This window comes from Pipistrellus hanaki, assembly GCF_964339955.1.
Source record: "Pipistrellus hanaki genome assembly, chromosome: 5".
NCBI lineage: Eukaryota > Metazoa > Chordata > Mammalia > Chiroptera > Vespertilionidae > Pipistrellus > Pipistrellus hanaki.
The window spans coordinates 12,082,947-12,102,851 of record NC_140507.1 but is presented as its reverse complement, the minus strand read 5'-3'; the positions used below and the strand labels follow the sequence as shown (position 1 = coordinate 12,102,851).

General features: G+C 42.1%; 1 protein-coding gene across 1 annotated transcript in view; it reads right to left on the bottom strand.

The window, feature by feature from the left end:
* Positions 1 to 6,037: 6,037 nt before the first annotated feature.
* The window catches only part of ATP10B (ATPase phospholipid transporting 10B (putative)), a 173,395-nt gene continuing 159,527 nt past the window's right edge, over positions 6,038 to 19,905 (bottom strand). Inside the window, exons 20-23 of the mRNA XM_084884102.1 lie at positions 18,726 to 18,806; positions 16,998 to 17,102; positions 12,061 to 12,248; positions 6,038 to 8,767 (exon numbers count right to left, since the gene is read on the bottom strand). Coding sequence (XP_084740228.1) covers positions 8,308 to 8,767; positions 12,061 to 12,248; positions 16,998 to 17,102; positions 18,726 to 18,806 — 834 coding nt within the window. The 3' untranslated portion in view covers positions 6,038 to 8,307. The remainder of the gene's footprint in view (positions 8,768 to 12,060; positions 12,249 to 16,997; positions 17,103 to 18,725; positions 18,807 to 19,905) is intronic.

The window sequence follows — 19,905 nt, the reverse complement described above, 5'->3', positions numbered from 1 at the left end:
TCTTCTTCTTCTTCTTCTTCTTCTTCTTCTTCTTCTTCTTCTTCTTCTTCTTCTTCTTCTTCTTTAGATTCCACATAAAAGTGAAAACATACAGTATTTTACCTTTCTCTGTCTGACTTATGTCACTTAGCATAATACCCTCTAGGTCCCTTCATGTTGTCATACATGGCAAGGTTTTAAAATTTTTTTTATGGCTGAGTAATATTCCATTGCATACATGTACCACATCTTCTTTATTTATTGTATTTTGCTTCTCAGTGGACACTTAGGTTGCTTCCATATCTTGGCTATTGTAAATGATGTTGTAATGAATAATGGGGTGCATATATTTTAATTTTAGCATTGTTATTATAATGTGTTTTGGTTTGGACCTCTTTGCATTCATCTTGCTTGGGACCCTGCATCTGCTGGACTTATATTTCTATTAGCCTTGCCAGGTTAGGGAAGTTTTCAGTCATTATTTCTTCAAATATGATTTCAATCCCTTGCTTGCTCTCTCCTCCATCTGGTACGCCTGTGATGTAAATGTTCCTGCAAAATGTGATGTTATCCTAAAGGCCTCTTGATCTATCCCACATGTGTCAAACACAAGGCCCGCGGGCCAAATCCAGCCCGCCAGGCCTTGCAATGTGGCCCGCACCGCGCTGTCATCACTGCACTCCGCTGTCAGTTTATGACATTGTCAGTTTATGACTGTTCAGTAAACCATTCGGCCCGAGATTTAGGCTGGATTTTAGATTTTGGCCCCTTCTCTGATTGAGTTCGACACCCCTAAATTCTATCCTCATATTTTAAAATTATTTTTTATTTTTTACTGTCCTACTTTGGTGTTTTCTGCTACTTTGCTGAATCAATCTGCCTCATCTATTCTGCTGTTGATTCCCTCTAATGTATTCTTCTGTGTTCTTCATTTTAGTTAATATATTCTTCATTTCTAATTAGTTCCTTCTTATGTTTTTTTTTATCTCTGTGTTGAAGTTCTCACTGAGTTAATCTATTTTCCTTCTAAGTTCATTGAGCATTCTTTTTTTTAAAAAAAAATATATTTTATTGATTTTTTACAGAGAGGAAGGGAGAGAGAGAGAGAGAGAGAGCTAGAAATGTCAATGAGAGAGAAACATCGACCAGCTGCTTCCTGCACACCCCCTACTGGGGATGTGCCCTCAATCAATGTACATGCCCCTGACCGGAATCAAACCCGGGACCCTTCAGTCCCCAGATTGACGCCCTACCACTGAGCCAAACTGGTTTTGGCTCATTGAGCATTCTTATAACCAGTGTTTTGAATTCTGTATCTGGTAGATTGCTTGCCTCCATTTTGTTTAGTTCTTTTTCTAGAGCTTTGTCCTATTCTTTTATTTGAGATACATTTTTTTTTTTGTTCCCTCATTTTGGTTGCCTTCCTGTGGTTGTTTCTATGTATTAGGCAGATCTGCCATGTTCCCCAGTCTTGGTAGAGTGACCTTATGTAGTAGGTGCCCTGTGAGGCCCCGGGGCACAATCTGCCTATTCATCTGAGCCAGGTGTTTCAGGGGTGTCCCATGTGTGGGTTGTGTGTGTTCTCCTATTGCAGTTGAGCTTTATTTGTTGTTGGCATGTCAGTGGCTGGGATTGACCATCAGGTTGACTGGCTGTGAAGGCTGGATGTGACTACATTGGACAAGCTATTATTTGGGGGTTGACCCCATGGAGCTGGAGTCACTTAACTTTAGCAGGGCTCTGGTGTCAACAGAGACTGCACTTTGGTTTGTCATTTGTGGAGTTGATTGGGTGGTGCCTGGTGTGACCCGAAGCTGGCCATTGGGTGTGTTTGTTCTGGAGTGTCTTGGGAGTGGCTCCTGTACAGGCTAAGGTAATTGTCTCTTGTGCTGGGCTTGGTGGCACTTGGGAGAGGCTATGCTGAGAATTGACCTGGCTTCCACTAGTGCTGGTCTTGGGACCTTTGGTGGGCACCACATTGTGAGCCGAGGCCAGCTGCCACTGTGCCTAGTTTGTGGCTGCTTAGTTGAACAACACTGGCTGCAGCTCATGCCAGGCTTGGTGCCACTTGATGGGAGTTGCAGCAAATTGAAACTGGTCTCTGCTTATGCTAGGCTTGGGTCTGCTTAGCAAGAGGTACAGGGCACATTGAGGCCAGCTGCTCCTAGATTGGGGTTTATGAACCATTGAGAAATTTTAGGAAAGTCCTCAGTGTGAGCCGATGCTCACTGAGTCAAACCGGTCCCGGCAAAGATGGGTTATTTTAAAGGCAGGATTGGAGGCTCAGAAGCAGCAGTTGTTGGGGGTTCAGAATTAATTTTCACCTCTGCAGGTAAAGACTATCAGAGGCGACATCTTACTGGTATAGCCCCAGCCTCACCCTCAGGCTGCCTTTTGCAAAAAGGGAGATCTGAGGAGTTCTGGAAGCACTCCATGGTAAAACAGATATGACTCATTTGCCATGTGGCCTATTTTAAAATGTTACCCTTTTGTGTTAATCTTCTCATTTGTAAATGTCCATGAAGCCCTGGAAAGGATTACTAGTTCATCTCTGGCTGATGAGGTGGCTGAAGAGTCCTCATTGAGGGGTGTTGTTCTAGACTCAGCTCTAAATCTAAATTACTGGGTGACCCTGAGCTCCTCTGCTTATCTCTTCTCTGAGTTTTGTCATCTTTAGGAATATCTTTCACTTCATCTCGTGGGAACATAAGTTAGTTAGGATAGGAAGGACTCATAATACTGAAAAAAACAAAGAAAACCCCAAAACCCCAACAATTTTTTTCCCCTTCCTTTGTTGAACTGGGGTCTGAGGACAGACTCTGATGATATTGCTGGGTCCAGGTGGTCTTGGTTCCTGAGGTGCCTGGGCTTACCTATCCCTGGGTGTGACCTGCATGGAGTTGGTCCAGCTAGTAGACTGACTGGCAGTCAGGGGACAGATAGTGACATCTAATTGTGGGCGCAGGAGGGGCTGGGGGCAGTGCTATGCAGGGAGGGGAACTAGAGACTTGTCTCAGTGCTTCATTTAGGTGGTGAGCACCTATTCTTTTTGAGGGGTGGTTGGAGATTTGATGGAGATTGTAGGAGATTAAAGCTCTTTTTCCTCAGCTCCTTACACATTTTAGCACCTGGAATGAGTCCAAGCCTGTGTCAGGGAAGGAGGCATCCTAGCACCAGCTCCCTTTGATGTCTGAGATGGGGGCGCCCTGCCCTGCCTCTCTGTTGGTACTTAGACTCCTTAATATCTACTGATCTGAAAAAGGCAATCTGGGGCTTCAAAACAGCTCAGGGGGTCTATTTTCTCTCCAGATGCTGGTGCTGCCCTCCTGCCTTCTTATGCTCCCACTGAGACCAGCCCCTATTTATGATTTTTTTAAAAAAATATTTTTATTGATTTCAGGGAGTAAGGGAGAGTAAGAGAGAGATAGAAACATCAATAATGAGGGAGAATCATCAATTGGCTGCATGGCCCCCCCCCCCCCCTCCCAATGGTGATTGAGCCCGCAACTCAGGTATATGCCTTGACTAGAATCAAACTGTGACCTTCTGGTTCATGGGTCAATGCTCAACCATTGAGCCACGTGGGCTGGGCCCTATGATTTTTCCTTTTTCTTTGTAAAAAATCAATAAAATATATTTTTTTAAGAGAGGAAGGGAGAGGGATAATTAGAAACATCGATGAGCTGCCTTCTGCATACCCCCTACTGGGGATGTGCTTGCAACCAACATATATGCCCTTGACCAGAATCGGTCCTCAGGCCAATGCTCTATCTACTGAGCCAAACAGGTTAAAGCTGATTTTTCTTTAACAGCAAAAACACGACATCGTTGAGCACTGCAGTGAGCCCAGCACTGGGAACACAGCAGAGAACAGATGGTCGGTCCCTCCCTCATGGGATTTTCCACGTACCGTGCATGTGTGTGTGTGTGTGTGTGTGTGTGTGTTAGTTTATGCACGCATGTGTGAGAATCTAACAAATTGATTTACCAGGAGTCATTCCTATACTGTAACCAGCCTCCCCCAAATAGCTTTCAGAACCACAGGATGTTGGAACAGCCCAGCTCCCACCTTGAGTATTTGGGGAAACTGACTGAATCTCAGTTTGAAGTTGAAACCTGGTGAAGGGATGTGTCCAGCGTCACAGCAGAAACCCCAGGCTGAGCCAGACTTAAAATCTGGCCTGCTGACTCCTGGCTTGGTTCCCCCAGCCCTGCTTCCATGCAGGAAGAGCCCTGCTCCCCCACGGCTGCTAGGTGGCACCAGAACGCCTTTGAACAAAAGGTTGCCAGTCTCGGCTCTTGTGTAAAAATGCACGAATCCTCCTTGCAGGAGTCCTGAAGTTTGGGCAGTTCTTGTACCCTCTAAAGACCTACCTTTTTGGGCATTGTCCCTGCTCATGGTTCCTACTTTCTGGATCCCACACCTTTCATCCCCCTTTGGTTCTCTGGTTACCTGGGGGAATTCACTCCCAGGGGGTTGATTTCTCCTGGGGCTCTGTGTGCAGAATGGAAAGTTCTGGCTAGGTGATCAGCTCACAGGAGATAATTGACATTCTGGTTCTCCTGTGACTGCTTTCTTCCTTACTTTCTGAAGCTTTGGTCTGGGTGAGCAACTCAGCTAAACAATGTGGGCTAGGTCACCGTACCAGCCTGTGACAGAGTTGGGATGGAGTTCAGGCTAGTTAAGCACTGTGCTTACCGTGTCTCTCAAAGGACTGTGGAGAAGACAAGCCCCTTCTGGTCCCTGTCTCACATTTGTGTAGCTCAGTGGCTAAGAGCATAGGCTCTGGTTTCAGACTTCTGGGACTAGAATGCTGACTCCCCACTTGTTAATGGTGTGACTGTGCTGAATTCATGTAATCTCTCTCTGCCTCAGTTTCTCCTTTTGTAAATGGAATGTGGTAGATTACAAATAGTCTCAAATTTCTTTGTAACTCCTCCCATTAAAGGTGGGGTATATTTTCCCACCTCTTTGTAACTGGGCTGGCCTTGTGGCTTGTTTTGAGAGAATGTGGTGGAAAAGATGATGTGTGAGTTCTGAGCCTCAATGTCAAGAGACTTTGCAGCTTCTGTTCTTGCTCCCAGAAAATTGCTGCCATGTGACAAGGCTGGCTGATGTTTTTGAGAATGGAGTCCATGTGGAGAAAGGTCCCAGCCCAAATTGCCAAGTACAGCATCGTGAGCACATGAATAATTGTGTTAATCTTCTAAATCTTGAAGGTGGTTCATTATGTCACCAACACTAAATGAAATAGGGGAGAATAATGGTACTTACTTGCTGGGTGGCTGTGAGGTTCATGTGATGATGTGTGCTTAGACCAGCTCCTAGCCCCCAGTAAGCTAATGCAGTTGTGATTACTAACATTATGGGCATTTCCTCTTGCTTACTGGTTTCTAGTCACACTGACCTCTTTTCTATTTTTTTTTCCTTAACTTTTTGAATCTTCCAAACTGTGTTCCTTTTTCAGGGCTTTCATAATTAATTATCTTATGGTTAAGTTGTCTTTTTCTTGGAGCAGTCTTCTCTGATTGCCATGGAACTACCCCCTTCCCTCCTCCTTGTTGCCCCTTCTAGACTCAATCCCTGGAGAGTAGGAGCTGAACCTCTCTTTGTCCCATCTTTTATGCTTGTTGCCTGCTACAATGCTGTGGACTGCAGGCACTGTTTGATATCTGCTGAATGAGTGAATGAGAGAGGGCACCTAATCAACCTGGGTTTGAGGTTGGCGCAGGCTTCCAGGAGAGGGGAGTAGGCAGGGTAGAGTTTCAGAGAGAGGGGACTGTGTGTGCTGCTTATAATTTTTGTACACAGTTTGGTTGGTGTCACACTCTTACATTGGACCAAATCTGTTCTGATACTCTATGTCCAACAAGGCTATGAGCTTCTTTAAGTCAGGGATGAGCTCCTTGAAGCTCCTAGCACATCACAGGCTCTAGCGGGGGCTTAACAGAAGTTCATTGGGTAGATAAGTGAATGGATGGGTGAATAAATGAACAGATGAGTGAATGCAAAGAAGGGTGGATGGATGAGAGAGGACTCAGAACTGCAAGCAATTTTGGAAAATCATGTTTATTTTTTTTCTTCTAATAAAAAGGACAGCACATTTCCAGTCAATCAGTAAAAGGTCATAAAAATATAAAAATGTATTAAGTACAATCATTGGGATTATGTTATAGGGAAATAGCTTTTATAACTTTTCTCCCTAAGGTGGCATGTTGGATAGTCACAGTTGATTTGGTTTACAAAGAAGGGCAGGAGTAGGTGACCAGTTGGCCCAGGACTGAGGAGTTTCCCAGGATGTGGGGCTTTCAGTGCTAAAACTGGGAAAATCCCAGGCTAACTGGGATGGTTGGTCATGCAGGAACGAGAGCAGCATCACAATGATAGGTATGGTTTGGCATTTAGGTCTTAGGATCAGAAATTTTCTCAACTTCTCTATCACCTCTTTTCCTCTAAGCTCTGAAATAAATATTCCTGTGTTATACTGAGGGTCTTACAGCTTCCCTTCTCTCCCTCACCTCCTATGTAACTTTGACTTGTTCCTATGCCAAGCCTGGGAGGCAGTTCTACCCTAATTTGTAGGTGTGGCATCCTGCTTCAAGGTTGCTGGCTCTAGAGAACAAAGAACTATGCCTAAGATCTCCTGAGGTCTCTTCTGAAGCAGCCTTTCTCATCTGGCTTTCAGGACTGAGTGGGAATCATAATGGAGAAAGGGACCCTGAAATCTGAGTTTTGGCTCAATCCTCTTATTCAGGACAAAGTCATTACTGCTTTGCCTGCTGTGTTTCTCCTTTAGCAATCCTCTTGTAGAATTCCCCTGAATGCCTACCAGCTGGTCAGTGCCTGTGTCATTATGTGGCAGAATCAGCAAAAGAGACCCAGCATTTTGGCTCCAGAATGGTGCTCCAAGTGGCTTCTCCAGTTCAGGTTTGTCAGCAGGGTGGTCAGAGGGCCAGCTCAGTCTGCCATTTGCCAACTTGGTTGTTCAGATCTTTTGGGGGCATTGTTGCTGAAAAGTTATTCAAGCGAGGTGGCTATGACACTTAGGCTCAAAGACTTGTTGCATTTGTTCCTAATCTATAAGGATTTTGTGTAATATATAGGCACTGCCTTAAGGACAAAAGGCTTAGTAGCCCTCCCTGACTTATCTTAAAAGACTAGGGACAGGCTATCCTTGCCCATAGTAGATGGAGTTTCTCCTGATAGTCTATTAGAATTCTACCATCCATTCTTTTATTTCAACACTGTTTTAGAGCTCTTATATTTTTGGTATTTACTATCTCTAGGGGTAAGAAGCCTATGTAATCTTTTTCCCTGTGAAGTGAGACTTCCTATGTCCCTCCCTAATTGAATGGAAGCATGTGCCAGTGCCCTCCAGGTGACACTCCTCTCTGGGATAGATTTAATGAACAGGATTTAATGTTGGCCCTGCCCTTGAAGATGTCATTGTTTGGGTTTAGAGTTGTTTGCATTATATGGGTCTATTCTGTGGGCAGATTTTCTAAGATCTATTCATCTTAGAGTTTTCCTGTTCTGAGAACCGAATGAGAGTGGTACCTTTAATATAAAAACAAATAAAATAAATAGCTTAAAAAAAAGTGCTGCTCTCTTGGTAGATTTCCCAGGCTGTGGGACATGTGGTCTGTCGGCTAAAGCACGGGGCTTCTGGTATACCCATTTCTCTTAGAATGCTTCTGTTCTTTCTGCCTCTTAGACTAGCTGTGGTCCCACAACCCTCTGAAGTTCAAGTCTAGTTTTAATATTTAGATGGAGTTTTATTTGATTTAGAGACAAACAGCACCCCTACTCTTGGTGAGTGAAAGGGATGTAAACTCCCACGTGGCCATCTCTGCAATACAATCAAGATGAAGCACCTGCCTGTATGGGTCTCTTCTGAAATTTAAACTCTGGCACCTGTGCGGTGAAGTGATGGTGTGGCAAGACTAGAAACTTCCACAGCCTGAGAGATTGCCTGGGTTTATACATTTCTTGGAATCCTGGAAACTTGGAAACTTATGTATTGGGTTGTCGGTTATCCTTATCTGGAGGATCACAAGAATGTCTCTGAGGACTCGATGCCATAGTAACATACACAGCCTCTTTATGAAACTCTGTTTGCAAGATGTGCCCCCTGGCAGCAGGAGGAAAGTGGAGGTTGAGTGGTTTCCAGCCTTTTTTGGTTATTCCCCTTGGAGCCAGTACTTCCTGTAAGGAATTCAAGCCTGGCGGGGAAAAAAGAGTAAGACTGGCTCATTCTTTCCTCCATGGAGAGGAAGGCCAATTGCTAGCCTAATTAACCCAAGTTTGTACAGATTTATGCAGGTCCCTCAGATAGTAAGTGAACTCTGGGATCGGCGATGGCTGCCCCTGCTCGAGGGCCTGTATTCATCAGTCTGCCCACTGGGGTAGGCCCCAGGTGCCATCCTGCTGTTGGGCCCCAGAAGGAGGAGATCTCTGGATGAGAGTTTAGCTGAGGAGTCTGCTGAGTTTGGGTTGTCTGTCCTGTGGTCTCTGCTGCTTCTCTCTCCATGCACCCCCCGGTTCTCCTTGTACTTCTGCTTGGGAGGGCTGGAGCTCTTTGGGGTGCTGGCTCTGAAGTCCTGTTGAGGGACAGGTGGTACTGGATGGTGGGTGCGCTGAGCCTCTCCAGGGACAGGGGCAGGCATTTGTCTGCTTCTCCAACTCTGGATTTTCAGGTCTCTTTTGTCCGTGGGGAGTTTGTCAATTTTCTGAGCTTTTGAGATCAGGGACTCCCCATATGTTCCTTGTAAAGACAAGAAAAAGTACCTGGTGGGGAAGGAGAAACAACAATAAATCTTTTCCCCCCCAGACTTTTGTTGACGTCTTGAACTTCAACATTTCACAACTCCCCACCCATGGCAAGATCCTTTTCGCTGTGCTCCTGACTGTGGTCATTAAATCTATGCCTGGGCATCTCTGAGATTTGGGAGTTCAATAACAATATGTAATAACTAACATTTATTATGAACCAGAATGTTTCTAAATGCTTTAGTGTTATTAACTCATCTTTCCCAACAGTCCCATGTGGCTGGTACTTTTTTTGTTACACATGAGGAAAGTGACTTGTCCAGAGCCACACAGTGGTCTCCCTGTGGTCAGAACTGAGCACTCTGGATCCCTTGAGTTTTATCTACCATGTACAGGGCAGTCCTTTCTCTTTGTGGGCTATCCTGATTTAGGCAAATGTTCTTTGCAATATCAACCCTTTGTGGAATTTAAGTAGTTTCTAAATATTCTCTTGAATCTGTGGGTCATTCTAATTTCCCAGCATTGCACCATTTTCCAGATGAAGAAACTGAGGCTCCAAGACATGAGATAGGGTTTTCAAGGTCCCCTGAGCAGTTGCTAGGTCTCCCTGATGGTTAACCCAGGGTTCCTTTCCCCAGCCAAGCTGCATGTAGCCTGTACTGGACTCCGGGATTGGAAGTCTCTATCTGTGCGTGGAGTCTTTATTCCACACTTGGGGGAAAAATATGAAGGTGAATATAAGTGTGTGGTCTATGGAGAAAGCATATACCATCTTGTGATACTGGGCTCTGGGTATCAATTTCTTTATCTAGAAAGTAGACATCCAGAATCTTTCCCCCAGAAAATTCTTTTTAAAATGTTTATTTCTAAAGCCTTATAAGCAGAGACTCCCATTCTTCCACTGTGTCTGAAAGCTTTAGAGAGCCTCACAGGGGACAAGGGGTATCTGAAGACTCCCATGACATCAGGTAAACTTTGCCCATTCTTTCTCATCTCACCCAGAGAGGCAGTACATGTAGGCATGTTTAAGAAAAGACTCAACTTCCTGCCTGAAAGCTGGAATTTTCTCAGTTTAAACCTTTCCACCGGTGCTGGTGCTACATTCCTTCTCCATCCATTTATTCAACAGATGCTTATCAAGTTTCTACAGTGGGCCACTCTCCGAAGGGGTTAAGCTGAGAACAGGACAGATAGGTTCCTGCTTTTCTATGGTACCTGAACAGAGTTATAAACAGAAGGAGCAGTGAGCATGTCGGACACCTGATCTGGTGTGAGACACCTTCCTTGAGCAAGAGACATGCATAGGAGGTGAGAACCAAATCCATGCACAATGGCTGAAATGTGGAGAGTAAGGACAAGAGGGGAAATGACACAGAGGGGTTGGCAGGGCCAGAGCAGGCAAGGACTGAGAGTTTTTTTTTTTTTTTTTTGTGTGTGTGTGTGTGTGTGTGTGTGTGTGTGTGTGTGCGCGCGCGCACGCGCGCTTTATTGTAAAAGTCTTGGGAAGCCCTGTCAGGGTTCTAAGCATATGACATGATTATACTTTGACACAGTGATAGTAGATTAGAGTGAAATCTATTAAGATACTTCTGCAGTAATTTGGGAAGAAAGAACATAATCTATCCATGGTGGTGGCCGTAGATATGGAAAGAGCAGATGGATTTAAGAAATATATAGCATATAGAATTGTCAGGTCTTGGTAATGAGCTAGATGTGGGCATGAGGTGGTGAGTGGTATCAAGGATAACTTGCAGGGGTCTGCCTTGGTCCTAATTGGATAGCATTTGATAGAAGAAACTCTGGAAGAGACCCAGGTATCTTACGTGGTGGTGGTGGTGAAGGAAGGATCATGTCTTAAATTATAGATGGTCTCCCAATTTCTTTGAATTTACATGCCTAGTGGAAATGGTGAATAAGTAGCTAGAAAAAATTGTCTGGAATTCAGAAGAGAGGTCTGGGTTGGGAATTTGGAGATTCATATGTTCAAAATATTTATCTTCACACTAGTGGTTGCTTTGTCTACGGAGAGACTATAAAGTTAGAAGACAAAAGAACCTAAGGCCAAGGCTTGACCTACACCATGTCAAGGACATGCAGTAGGAGAAAACTGAGTGTCCAAAAATTGGTATCCTCTATTTAAGGTGCTCATTATGTTTTAAGGTTTGTGTGTGCAAGCTTCTTTTGTTTTTATCTGAAAAACCATTTACATGTTCTTGGTTTTAAGAGACTCTGTACAGTTCTTTTGTACTGATTGAATTAATTAGACTAAGATTAGTGAGGTCATGGTTAGTGAGGTCATGGTTAGTGGGCTAATTATCACAAGGTTGGTGAGTGAAATCTACTTCCATTATGATAAATACAGCTTATAACCTTAAGGGAACAAATAGTTTTCTGCAGCAAACATTCTATCATGTAGATTTCTATAACAAACATTAATTTTTTCAAGGTTACAAGTCAACAGTCCTTGGAACTATTAAAATAATCCTTTCTCAGAAGAAATCTCTTTGCTTTTCTTAGTAAAGAGAATTAAACAGAAATTCAACCTTAGGATGATAATGTAGAATAAGCAAAAAGATTTAACTTATGTGCTGTGGTAACCAACAAGTAAATATTTGCTAACTTGTCTCTGTTTAACAAGCTGTACTGTTCAGTGGCGTCTTTTCAAAGCATGTGTCAACAGTCTTTTATACTTTTCAAGGATTCTAATCAGGCTGGTAGCTTTTGGCTTCAAGTGTGTTTTCCAGCCAAGGGTAAGAATTCTGGGATGATAAATTTCTATTTCTACATGGCCCCCTCCCCTCCAAAAGAAAAAAAAAAGACACAGAACAGAGGAGCTCAGTCCTGGGTCAGTGGTGATCACAACTACACTTAACCCCCAAAATGTGGATAAAAGTATTTAACACACATTTGATGCCCTTTTCCAATGAGGGCACAATCCTCATGGTCTCTCCCAGGGTCTCATTCCCAAGGGGTGTTGGGCTGAAGGACTGTGGTGGGAAATATATCCTCTGAGGCTTGTGCTTATTCAAAATTTGTAAAGCTGGAGGACAGGAATGATCACTCCCATTTACAGATGTCACAACTGAGGCCATGCCTGATTTGGTGACTTGGCTACTTAATGGCTGACCTAGGACCAGAGTCAGTGGTATTTTTCTCCAAGTTCATCATTCTTTCTGTCCTAGGACCCTATCCTTGAGACTATAGCCTCAAGGATCCCAACCAGGAGTCAAACTACTGATGCCTGGGCTATGAAAATGGCTTATTGAGGGGAGATTGGCAATTCTAGGAAGAAAGGGCCCCAGTGCTCAAACCTTGGGAGAAGAGCCGCGACTGGCGTGAGGAAGCAGACGAGGTAGAAAGTGGGGTCTGAGAGCTGGACTTGCATCACCCCGTAGGGATTGGTGGGACTGTTGCAGGTGACACAGGTGGCATTGTACACTAGGGAGACCACAAAGTACATCAGGAAGCTGCCTGCAAGAACCAGCCCGTGGATGATGGTCTGTGGAAGGGAAGAAGTAAACACTGTTGAGGGTAATCTTTGTTTTAAGCTTCTTCTTTTCTTTTCTTTTCTTTTTTTTTTTTTTTTGTGGAAATGCAACACAAAACCTGAACACACATACTCCAAGCACCCTTAAATCTTCTGTCTCAGCCTTGACTTTGGTGATAATTTCCAAGCTGTCCTTTGATGTTTTACCACCTTTCTCTGCTTCTCTATGCAGACTGTTTTTGAAATGTGAGTAAATAGAATCATGTTTTGTGTGATGAATCCATCTTTTCCACAGGTGGCTACAGTTTGTTTTCAGAGTTCAGTGATGTTGTCTAATCTTATTTTGTCCTGCCTGTCTTGTGCTGCTTTCTTCCCCTATTGTATCCACTTTTAAACACACTGACTATTTTGCATTTTTTTATTGCCACCCTTTACTGGTTTGAAAGGTATGTACTCCATTTCTATTTTTTCAGTGATTATGCAATAAATGGTAATAAGCAATCTTAACTTACCACAGTCTAGTTTAGAACTGCTTTCTCTCTCTCTTTCCCAACCTATCTTATTGCTACTGCATATTTTAATTGTCTCTTTATTTTTTAAAGATATATTTTAAAAATATATTTTATTGATTTCAGAGAGGAAAAGAGGGAGAGAGAGAATCATCAATGATGAGAGAGAATCATTGATTGGCTGCCTTCTGCATGCCTCCCTACTGGGGATGGAGCCCGCAACCCAGGCATATGCCTTGGACCAGAATCAAACCCTTGACCATACAGTCTCCAGGCCGATGCTCTACCCACTGAGCTAAGATGGCTAGGGCTGTCTCATCTTTTTAAAAGCACACATGTCATTATAGTTTAATATAGTTTAATATGGTAAATATTATTAAGATTTAGCTATGTTTACCACTTTCTATGCCTTAATTCCTTCTCATGAAACTCTCATGAGAGATTTTCTTTCTTCTTGCTTTAATGGAAGCCTTTAGTGGAAGTGAGTTGGTGATCTATTCTCTTAGGCTTTATTTCATCCTCCTTTTTGATGGATATAGCATTCTTGTTTGGAAGTTATTTTTATTTGGCTTATCTGAGTTAACATTCCACCATCTTCTGGCTTCCATTTTTGCTACTGAGAAGTTAGCAATTCTTCACCTGTTGTTCCTTAGAAGGAAATCTGTCACTTAAAACCTGGCCTGCCTGTATCATTTTTATTTTATCTTTAGTTACCTTATGATCTAATAAGTGTGAATTTCTTTTTATCTTGTTTGGGTTTTGCTGACTTACTTGAAACTGTGGATTGATGTATTTCATCACTTCTATAAAATTTTCAAGTCACTATCTTTTAAAATATTCTTTGTCTCATTTCCTTCTGAGAATTTGACCAAATGGATATTAGACCCTCTAAGATACCACCCTATCTTCTATAGATTTAATACTTCTTCCATAATTTTCTCCCCCTCCCCCCTGTTTTATATTCTGGATAATTTTTTTGTCCATTTCACTAATTCTCCCCTTCAGCTGTATCTAATTTGCTGTTAAGTTAGCCATGAAAATAAGTGGCATTTTTTGTATTTCTAAATGTTTTAATAGGTCTCTTTTCCAGTCTGCTGGGTTGCTTTATATAGTTTACCAATCTGTAGATTAGCCTTTATTTATTTACATATAATAAACATAGTTTTTCCATAATTTATATCTGATAATACCAACTCCTAAAATATTGGTTTCTGACTTTTTTTTTTTTAGATCCTCACAAATGAGTTCTTGTTTCCTTGAGAGCTTGGTTATTTTTGCATATGTGGTGCTTATTGCCCTGGAAAAGTTAGTAGGGACAATTTGAGATTTAGGTTGAGATACTTTTCTCTGAGTTTGGCTCACCGGTGATAGGAGGCTGGGCTGCAAATCTGTCTGAGACCACTGTGTTAGTTTCCCAGGACGGGTCCCTTATGCCGACTCTCTCTGCTCTTTTCCCCACAGTGGGAACGGTCCGACTCGCAGCCCCTGCTGGGGAGGGAGTACAGGCAGGTCTAGAAGCTACAGCCTTTGGGAGTCCTAATGTAATATGGCCTCTTATTAGACTCCCACCCTGGGCGCCTGGGTTTTGATTTCTGAAGCTTTTACTTAGGCGAGTCTGCCAAAAACAAACACCCCACAGGAAAGCAGGCTTTGCTTAGCTTGCTTCTCTAGAAACCTCCTTTTACAAAGGTTTTTGTCTGTACTATCCTGTCAGCTCTTTTATGCTTTTAAGGTGTTTTTTTTTTTTTTTAAATAAATTATTATTTTTAGTTGTTTTCAGTGGGAGAGGTGATCTGAATAATCCAGAAGAAAGCAGCTAATTTTTTTCAGTTGCTTCAGTGGGACTGTGAAAACTGACAGCCATTAAAATTCATGTTAGATTTCTCCCCAGGTTAGAAATAGAATTTCCTCTGCCTCAACAACTTCCAAAAAAGAAAGAAATTTCTCATAACAATGCCAGTGGTTGACTCCTTTCCCAAGAGCACCAGAAATTACCGGTAACTATGGGGATACCTGGTCTAGAGGGCCACTGGGGGCAGAGTTCCTCTTGGGAAATATCTCTAGTATTTGGACAATAAACTTCATACACCCGACGTCCAGCTTGATCAATTTTAACCTTATGTAACATTTGTCTCAGATTTTTGTTGAAAGGTTACATCTTACAGATATAATCAAAGCATCCATGTATCCCATGTAATGCTTTCTGTTTAATCTTGAACATAAATTCAGTGTTTATCACTCCAATGCATATTTTATATATACATGTTTGTGCAGCCATGTTTATGGATGCTCTATTGCTTTATCAAGTATGGATATCCTTCTGTATTTTTAAAACTCCACTCTATACATTGATACAGTTCTAGTTTATTCATTTTAACTGTTCTATTGAATAAATATGCCACAATTTGGCATATTTTCCTAAAAGTTGATGAATTTTTAGGCTTTTTTTGTTTGTTGTTGCTATTAAGAACAATGGTGTAATACATGTCTCTGTATACACAGATGCAAGATTATTGCCAGGGTGCACACTTAGAAGTAGAGCTATGTCATAGCATATGAACATTAACTCCTGGCTATTTTCAGATTGCTCTCCAGAGTGCTGGTATCAGTTTATGGTCTACTAACAGGATATGAAAGTTCCTCGGTTGGACTTTATTGTTTCTAACAAACTGCTGAGTTGCATTGTCAGGAATTTATTTAGAATTTTTACATCTATATTCATTTAGTGAGACTGGTCTATAAATTTCTTTCCTTGATCTGTCCATGCTAATTTTGGATTCAGGATTATGCTAGCCATGAAAAAATGCTCCCCCGCCCCCCCCCCCCCCCCCGTCATCTGTGAAATAATTGGTATAAAGTAGAGATTATCTGTTCCTTATAAGTTTGATCACAGGATTATAAATTCAGTTTCTTTAATGGTGACTGGTTTACTCGGGTTTGCTGAATGATTTTGACTGTGTTTTGGTAAATTTTACATTTAAAAATGTTTAAAAATAGATCATATCTACAACTATAGCTCTTTTATTCTGAGTATCATTTCTGTGGTCTTTTTGTGTCTTTTCCTAGATGGGTTTTGCCAGAGGTTAGTTTTCATTACATTTTTGAGGCGCTCAATTTTGATTTTATTGATTCCTTGATTTTTACCTTTGTTTTAAACAGTAAAACTTTAGATACTCTCATAAATTTGTATATATTTTTATAGTCATTTAGTAACAAGTATGTTATAATTTCCCTCATAAGTTATTTAGAAATTCATTTTGAATGTATTCAATACAAGCATGTTGAATTTGGCTATATTTTATTGCTTATGATACTGATTCTTTCAAATTCCTTTGTAATTCAGAATTTGGTATTTTAAATTTTTGGCAAATGGTCTGTGTGCTTGAATAGATGCATGTTTGGAGCATGATTTTATATATTAGATCTAATTATATTGGGTCAAGGGTGATACAACGCTTCTATATCTCCCCCCCCCCCCCCCCCCCTTATTTGATCTAGTCTCTTTTTGATGGAATTATACCAAAATCTCATACTATGATTATGAACTTGTCCATTTATCCTTATATTTTGCTGGATTAAAAAATCCAGTTTGATAAATTTTGCTTTTAATAGGTGAATTAAATCAATATACATTTATTGAATACTGATATATTTTGAACATATATGTAATACTTTCAACACTAAAGATTAAAAAAACACCACTTAACTGACTTACAGCACTGTGTAAGTCTCAAGACAAAGCCTACTGAACACAAAGGACTCCAGGAAGTTAAATGAGATACTACATTAAAAAATCATGTAGATAGGTACCTGTAGATAGGCATATAATTTTAAGAAGAACTTAATGAAAAAGCTGGCATTGCCCTTTCAAATACTAAAGTGTGATATTTCAGTTTGAGATGTAGTTACTTAGAGGCAGTTTTCTAACCTTTTATCCTGAAATTAAATGGGGATCATATCCCCTAACAGCATGGTTCTCTTTGTCTCTGAAAACACTCCTCAATTTTTTATTAATGTCTATTTTTGTAACTAATTGTTTCATAGTTTTATATATGTTAGTTTTATCACCCTGGCTAGATGATAAGAAAGGAATTTTCTTCTTCTACACCTCTTTCATCCTTGCATAAGACAGACACAGGTAAAAGTTCAATATGTATTTATCGAGTAGGTCAGTGATATAAAGTACAACAACTCAAAGTTGAATGAGGTCAATAAATCAGGAACACAGATTTCAAGCCAAGCAGGCACTTACCCAGGTCTTCATTTCCATTGCCTGGTGCAAGAGGATTGTGGCGAAGGAGATGGTGTTGATGGGTGTCCCAAAGGTGAAGACGTCGATGTCAGAGTCCTTGTAGGTCTGCAGGGGAGAAACAAATAGGTACCCTCAGATGTGCCTGTGGACTCAAGGCCTTGGCTTTTTAAAAAGGTTTTTGAAAGTATTAACATATGTCCCCTTCCCTCTTCCCTGCCTTCAGCACCCTATTGTGTGTCCATGGGTTACACATATATGCATACAAGGTTTTTGGTTGATTACCTCCTACCCTTCCCTCCTAGATTCCACACTCTGTTCCATGCTTCCACGTCTCTGGATTCACTCCGTTCACCAGTTTATTTTGTTACTTCTGAGTGTATCCTGTGATACTTGTCTTTCTCTGACTGACTTATTTCACTTAACATTTGAGAGAGCATGGAGGGACCTGGAGAGTATCATGTTAAGAGAGATTCTTCTTTTTTACTGCTGCATAGAATTCCATGGTGTAAATGCACTGCAGCTTTTTAATCCAAGGCTTTTTTAGCCTTGGCTTTGACAGTGATTCTAAAGCATCTGTCAAGGGTTAGAGGATGAATGGGGAGCAATTATCCAGCTGCCATCTGTTTGGAACTGACCCACAGAACAGACAAGATGAGGACTGAGTTGACAGGGCAAACCAGGAAGCCAGGATGGGCATTCCAAAATATTTAGGGTGAATGGAATGATTTACTGAGCATCCACTAGGCATGATGCCAATTGCTGAAGTTACTTTTGTGTCCACCTTCACGGAGTTTACAGCCTACTTGCCAGAGTAAATGTTACAGTGGAGGCAAGTACAATGCACCCTGGGAGTACAGAAGGGGATCTCTATCAGCTGAGACTGTAAGAAGGAGTTAATTTCTTGAGGGGAGGGAAGGCAGTCCAGCCAAAGGCCAGAACTGAGGGTGGACGTGGTAGGCTGTGGAACTTCAAATAGGCCTAGATGGTGGCTGTGTAGAGTTTAAAATAGGAGGAAATGATTCAGCAGGAAAGACTAGCAGAGGTCTGACCAGGGAGGGTATTGTCAGCTAGGAAATTAAAGAAAGCATAAAATGCCTACTTTATCGACCCTCCTGTTGCTAATTGCAAAAGGATATGAACCTACATTATGGCTCCCTGTCCAGGAAAAATAGATATCCTTCATGATCTAAATTCTCACGCTACACTGAGGAACCAGATCGAGATGGGGCTGGTATCCTTGCTGTACGTATTCCTGCTTTTATTTCAGGTAATGTAGTATTCTTCACTATCACAACTTGCTGCCTTAATGCTTGAAGCACAAATCTAAATGAAGGGTTGTAAATTCAAATACGTTTAGTGCTCAAAAAGGAACAGTAAATGACTGAAAGGCCTGGGATAAGACAAAAGGGAGTGGTGGGGACTATGGCAAATGAAAATATGGACCCCATCTAAGCAGGGCTATGAGTCGACTCTGGACTTCTGCCATGAGGGAAAAACGATCCCATGTAATGATAGCTTTCAGCTTTCCAAAACCTGGCAGAAAGTAAAATGTGTAGGCAAAGCTTTCTGACTTGTCAAACACCATAGGTTGGAGGTAGTCCGCAGACCACCTCTTTTGAGCCTCTGCTTTGAAGTGTCCAGAAAGACACTACTAGGCTAGAATTTCCTATAAACAGGACCAGAGTCACCCTGTGATTTGTATGGCTAGAATGGAACGATATGACTTACCAGGTAAGGGATAAAGAAACAGACGAGGCTCTGGTAGAACGCATCCATCATGGAAATCCAGAAAGTCAATGGGTTATAGCACTGCCAAGAAAGAATAAATGAGCAGTTACTATCACCAGAATGGCTCTCCTCAGTGAGTCCACAAACAATGAGCTGTGGTGAGCATGTGGAGGAAAGGGGGCCCTAGACACTGTTGTTGGGAAAGCACATTGGTGCAGCCACTGTGGGAAAGAGTATGGAGGTTCCTCAAAAAGTGAAAAAATGAAACTGTCACGTGATCTAGAAATTCCACTTCTGGATATTATTTGAAGAAAACAATAACTTGAAAAGAGATATGTACCCCTATGTTGATTGTATATACCTATACAGGGTATCCCAAAACATGTATACATTCTTTAACAGCTAATAGCTCAATCAATGCTTCTTTTCAGATATAACCCTTTGGAATTAATAATGGCAGCCAAAGGGTATACATTTTTTTTTTTGGAATATGTGTGTGTGTGTAGTTATGTGTGTATATATATATGTATGTATGTCATGGACTGTGAGAAGGTGAATTGTAGTTAGCTGGAGTAATATAATAGTTAGCAAATGCTAGGTCATGTGGGAGGTGAAGGGCAGAAGGGCAGGCTGGGCTGAGGGACACCTCCCACCCCAATGCACAAATTTTGTATACCAGGCCTTTAGTGTGTATACATATATATTACAGTCCATGCTTTTGCAACACTAACTTTGAATGTTAGGTACTCATGGAATACATCATCCCGCCTGGTCCCTGTGGGGAGGGGGCAGGTAGAAAGTCTAGGATGCACCTGCGCCATCGCTTGTCCGCCTCGCTTGTGGTGGAGGGCTGCTGTGCTCTCCTGTCTTCGGGTTAGGGCTGCACTTGCCTCTTTGCTGGCTGCCCACAATGTATCACCAGCCCCCCAGGCACCCACCTTTCCCAGGAGCAAAGGTGCCCTCAGGCATTTCAATGATCCTCTTCCCAGAGCTCCTCCTGCATCGTACCTCCTGACCCCGTCTGACCTCTCCAAATCAGTCGGTGCCACTGTGGCCGCTGTGTCTTTTAAGAAACCATTCTGATGGCGCCCCAGGCCTTCTTTAGTCTACGTCATACCAGCAAGTTCTAGGCCACATGTCATTGTAGTTTTGCCTTTCCTGACCTGTGGCGAAGCCCTCG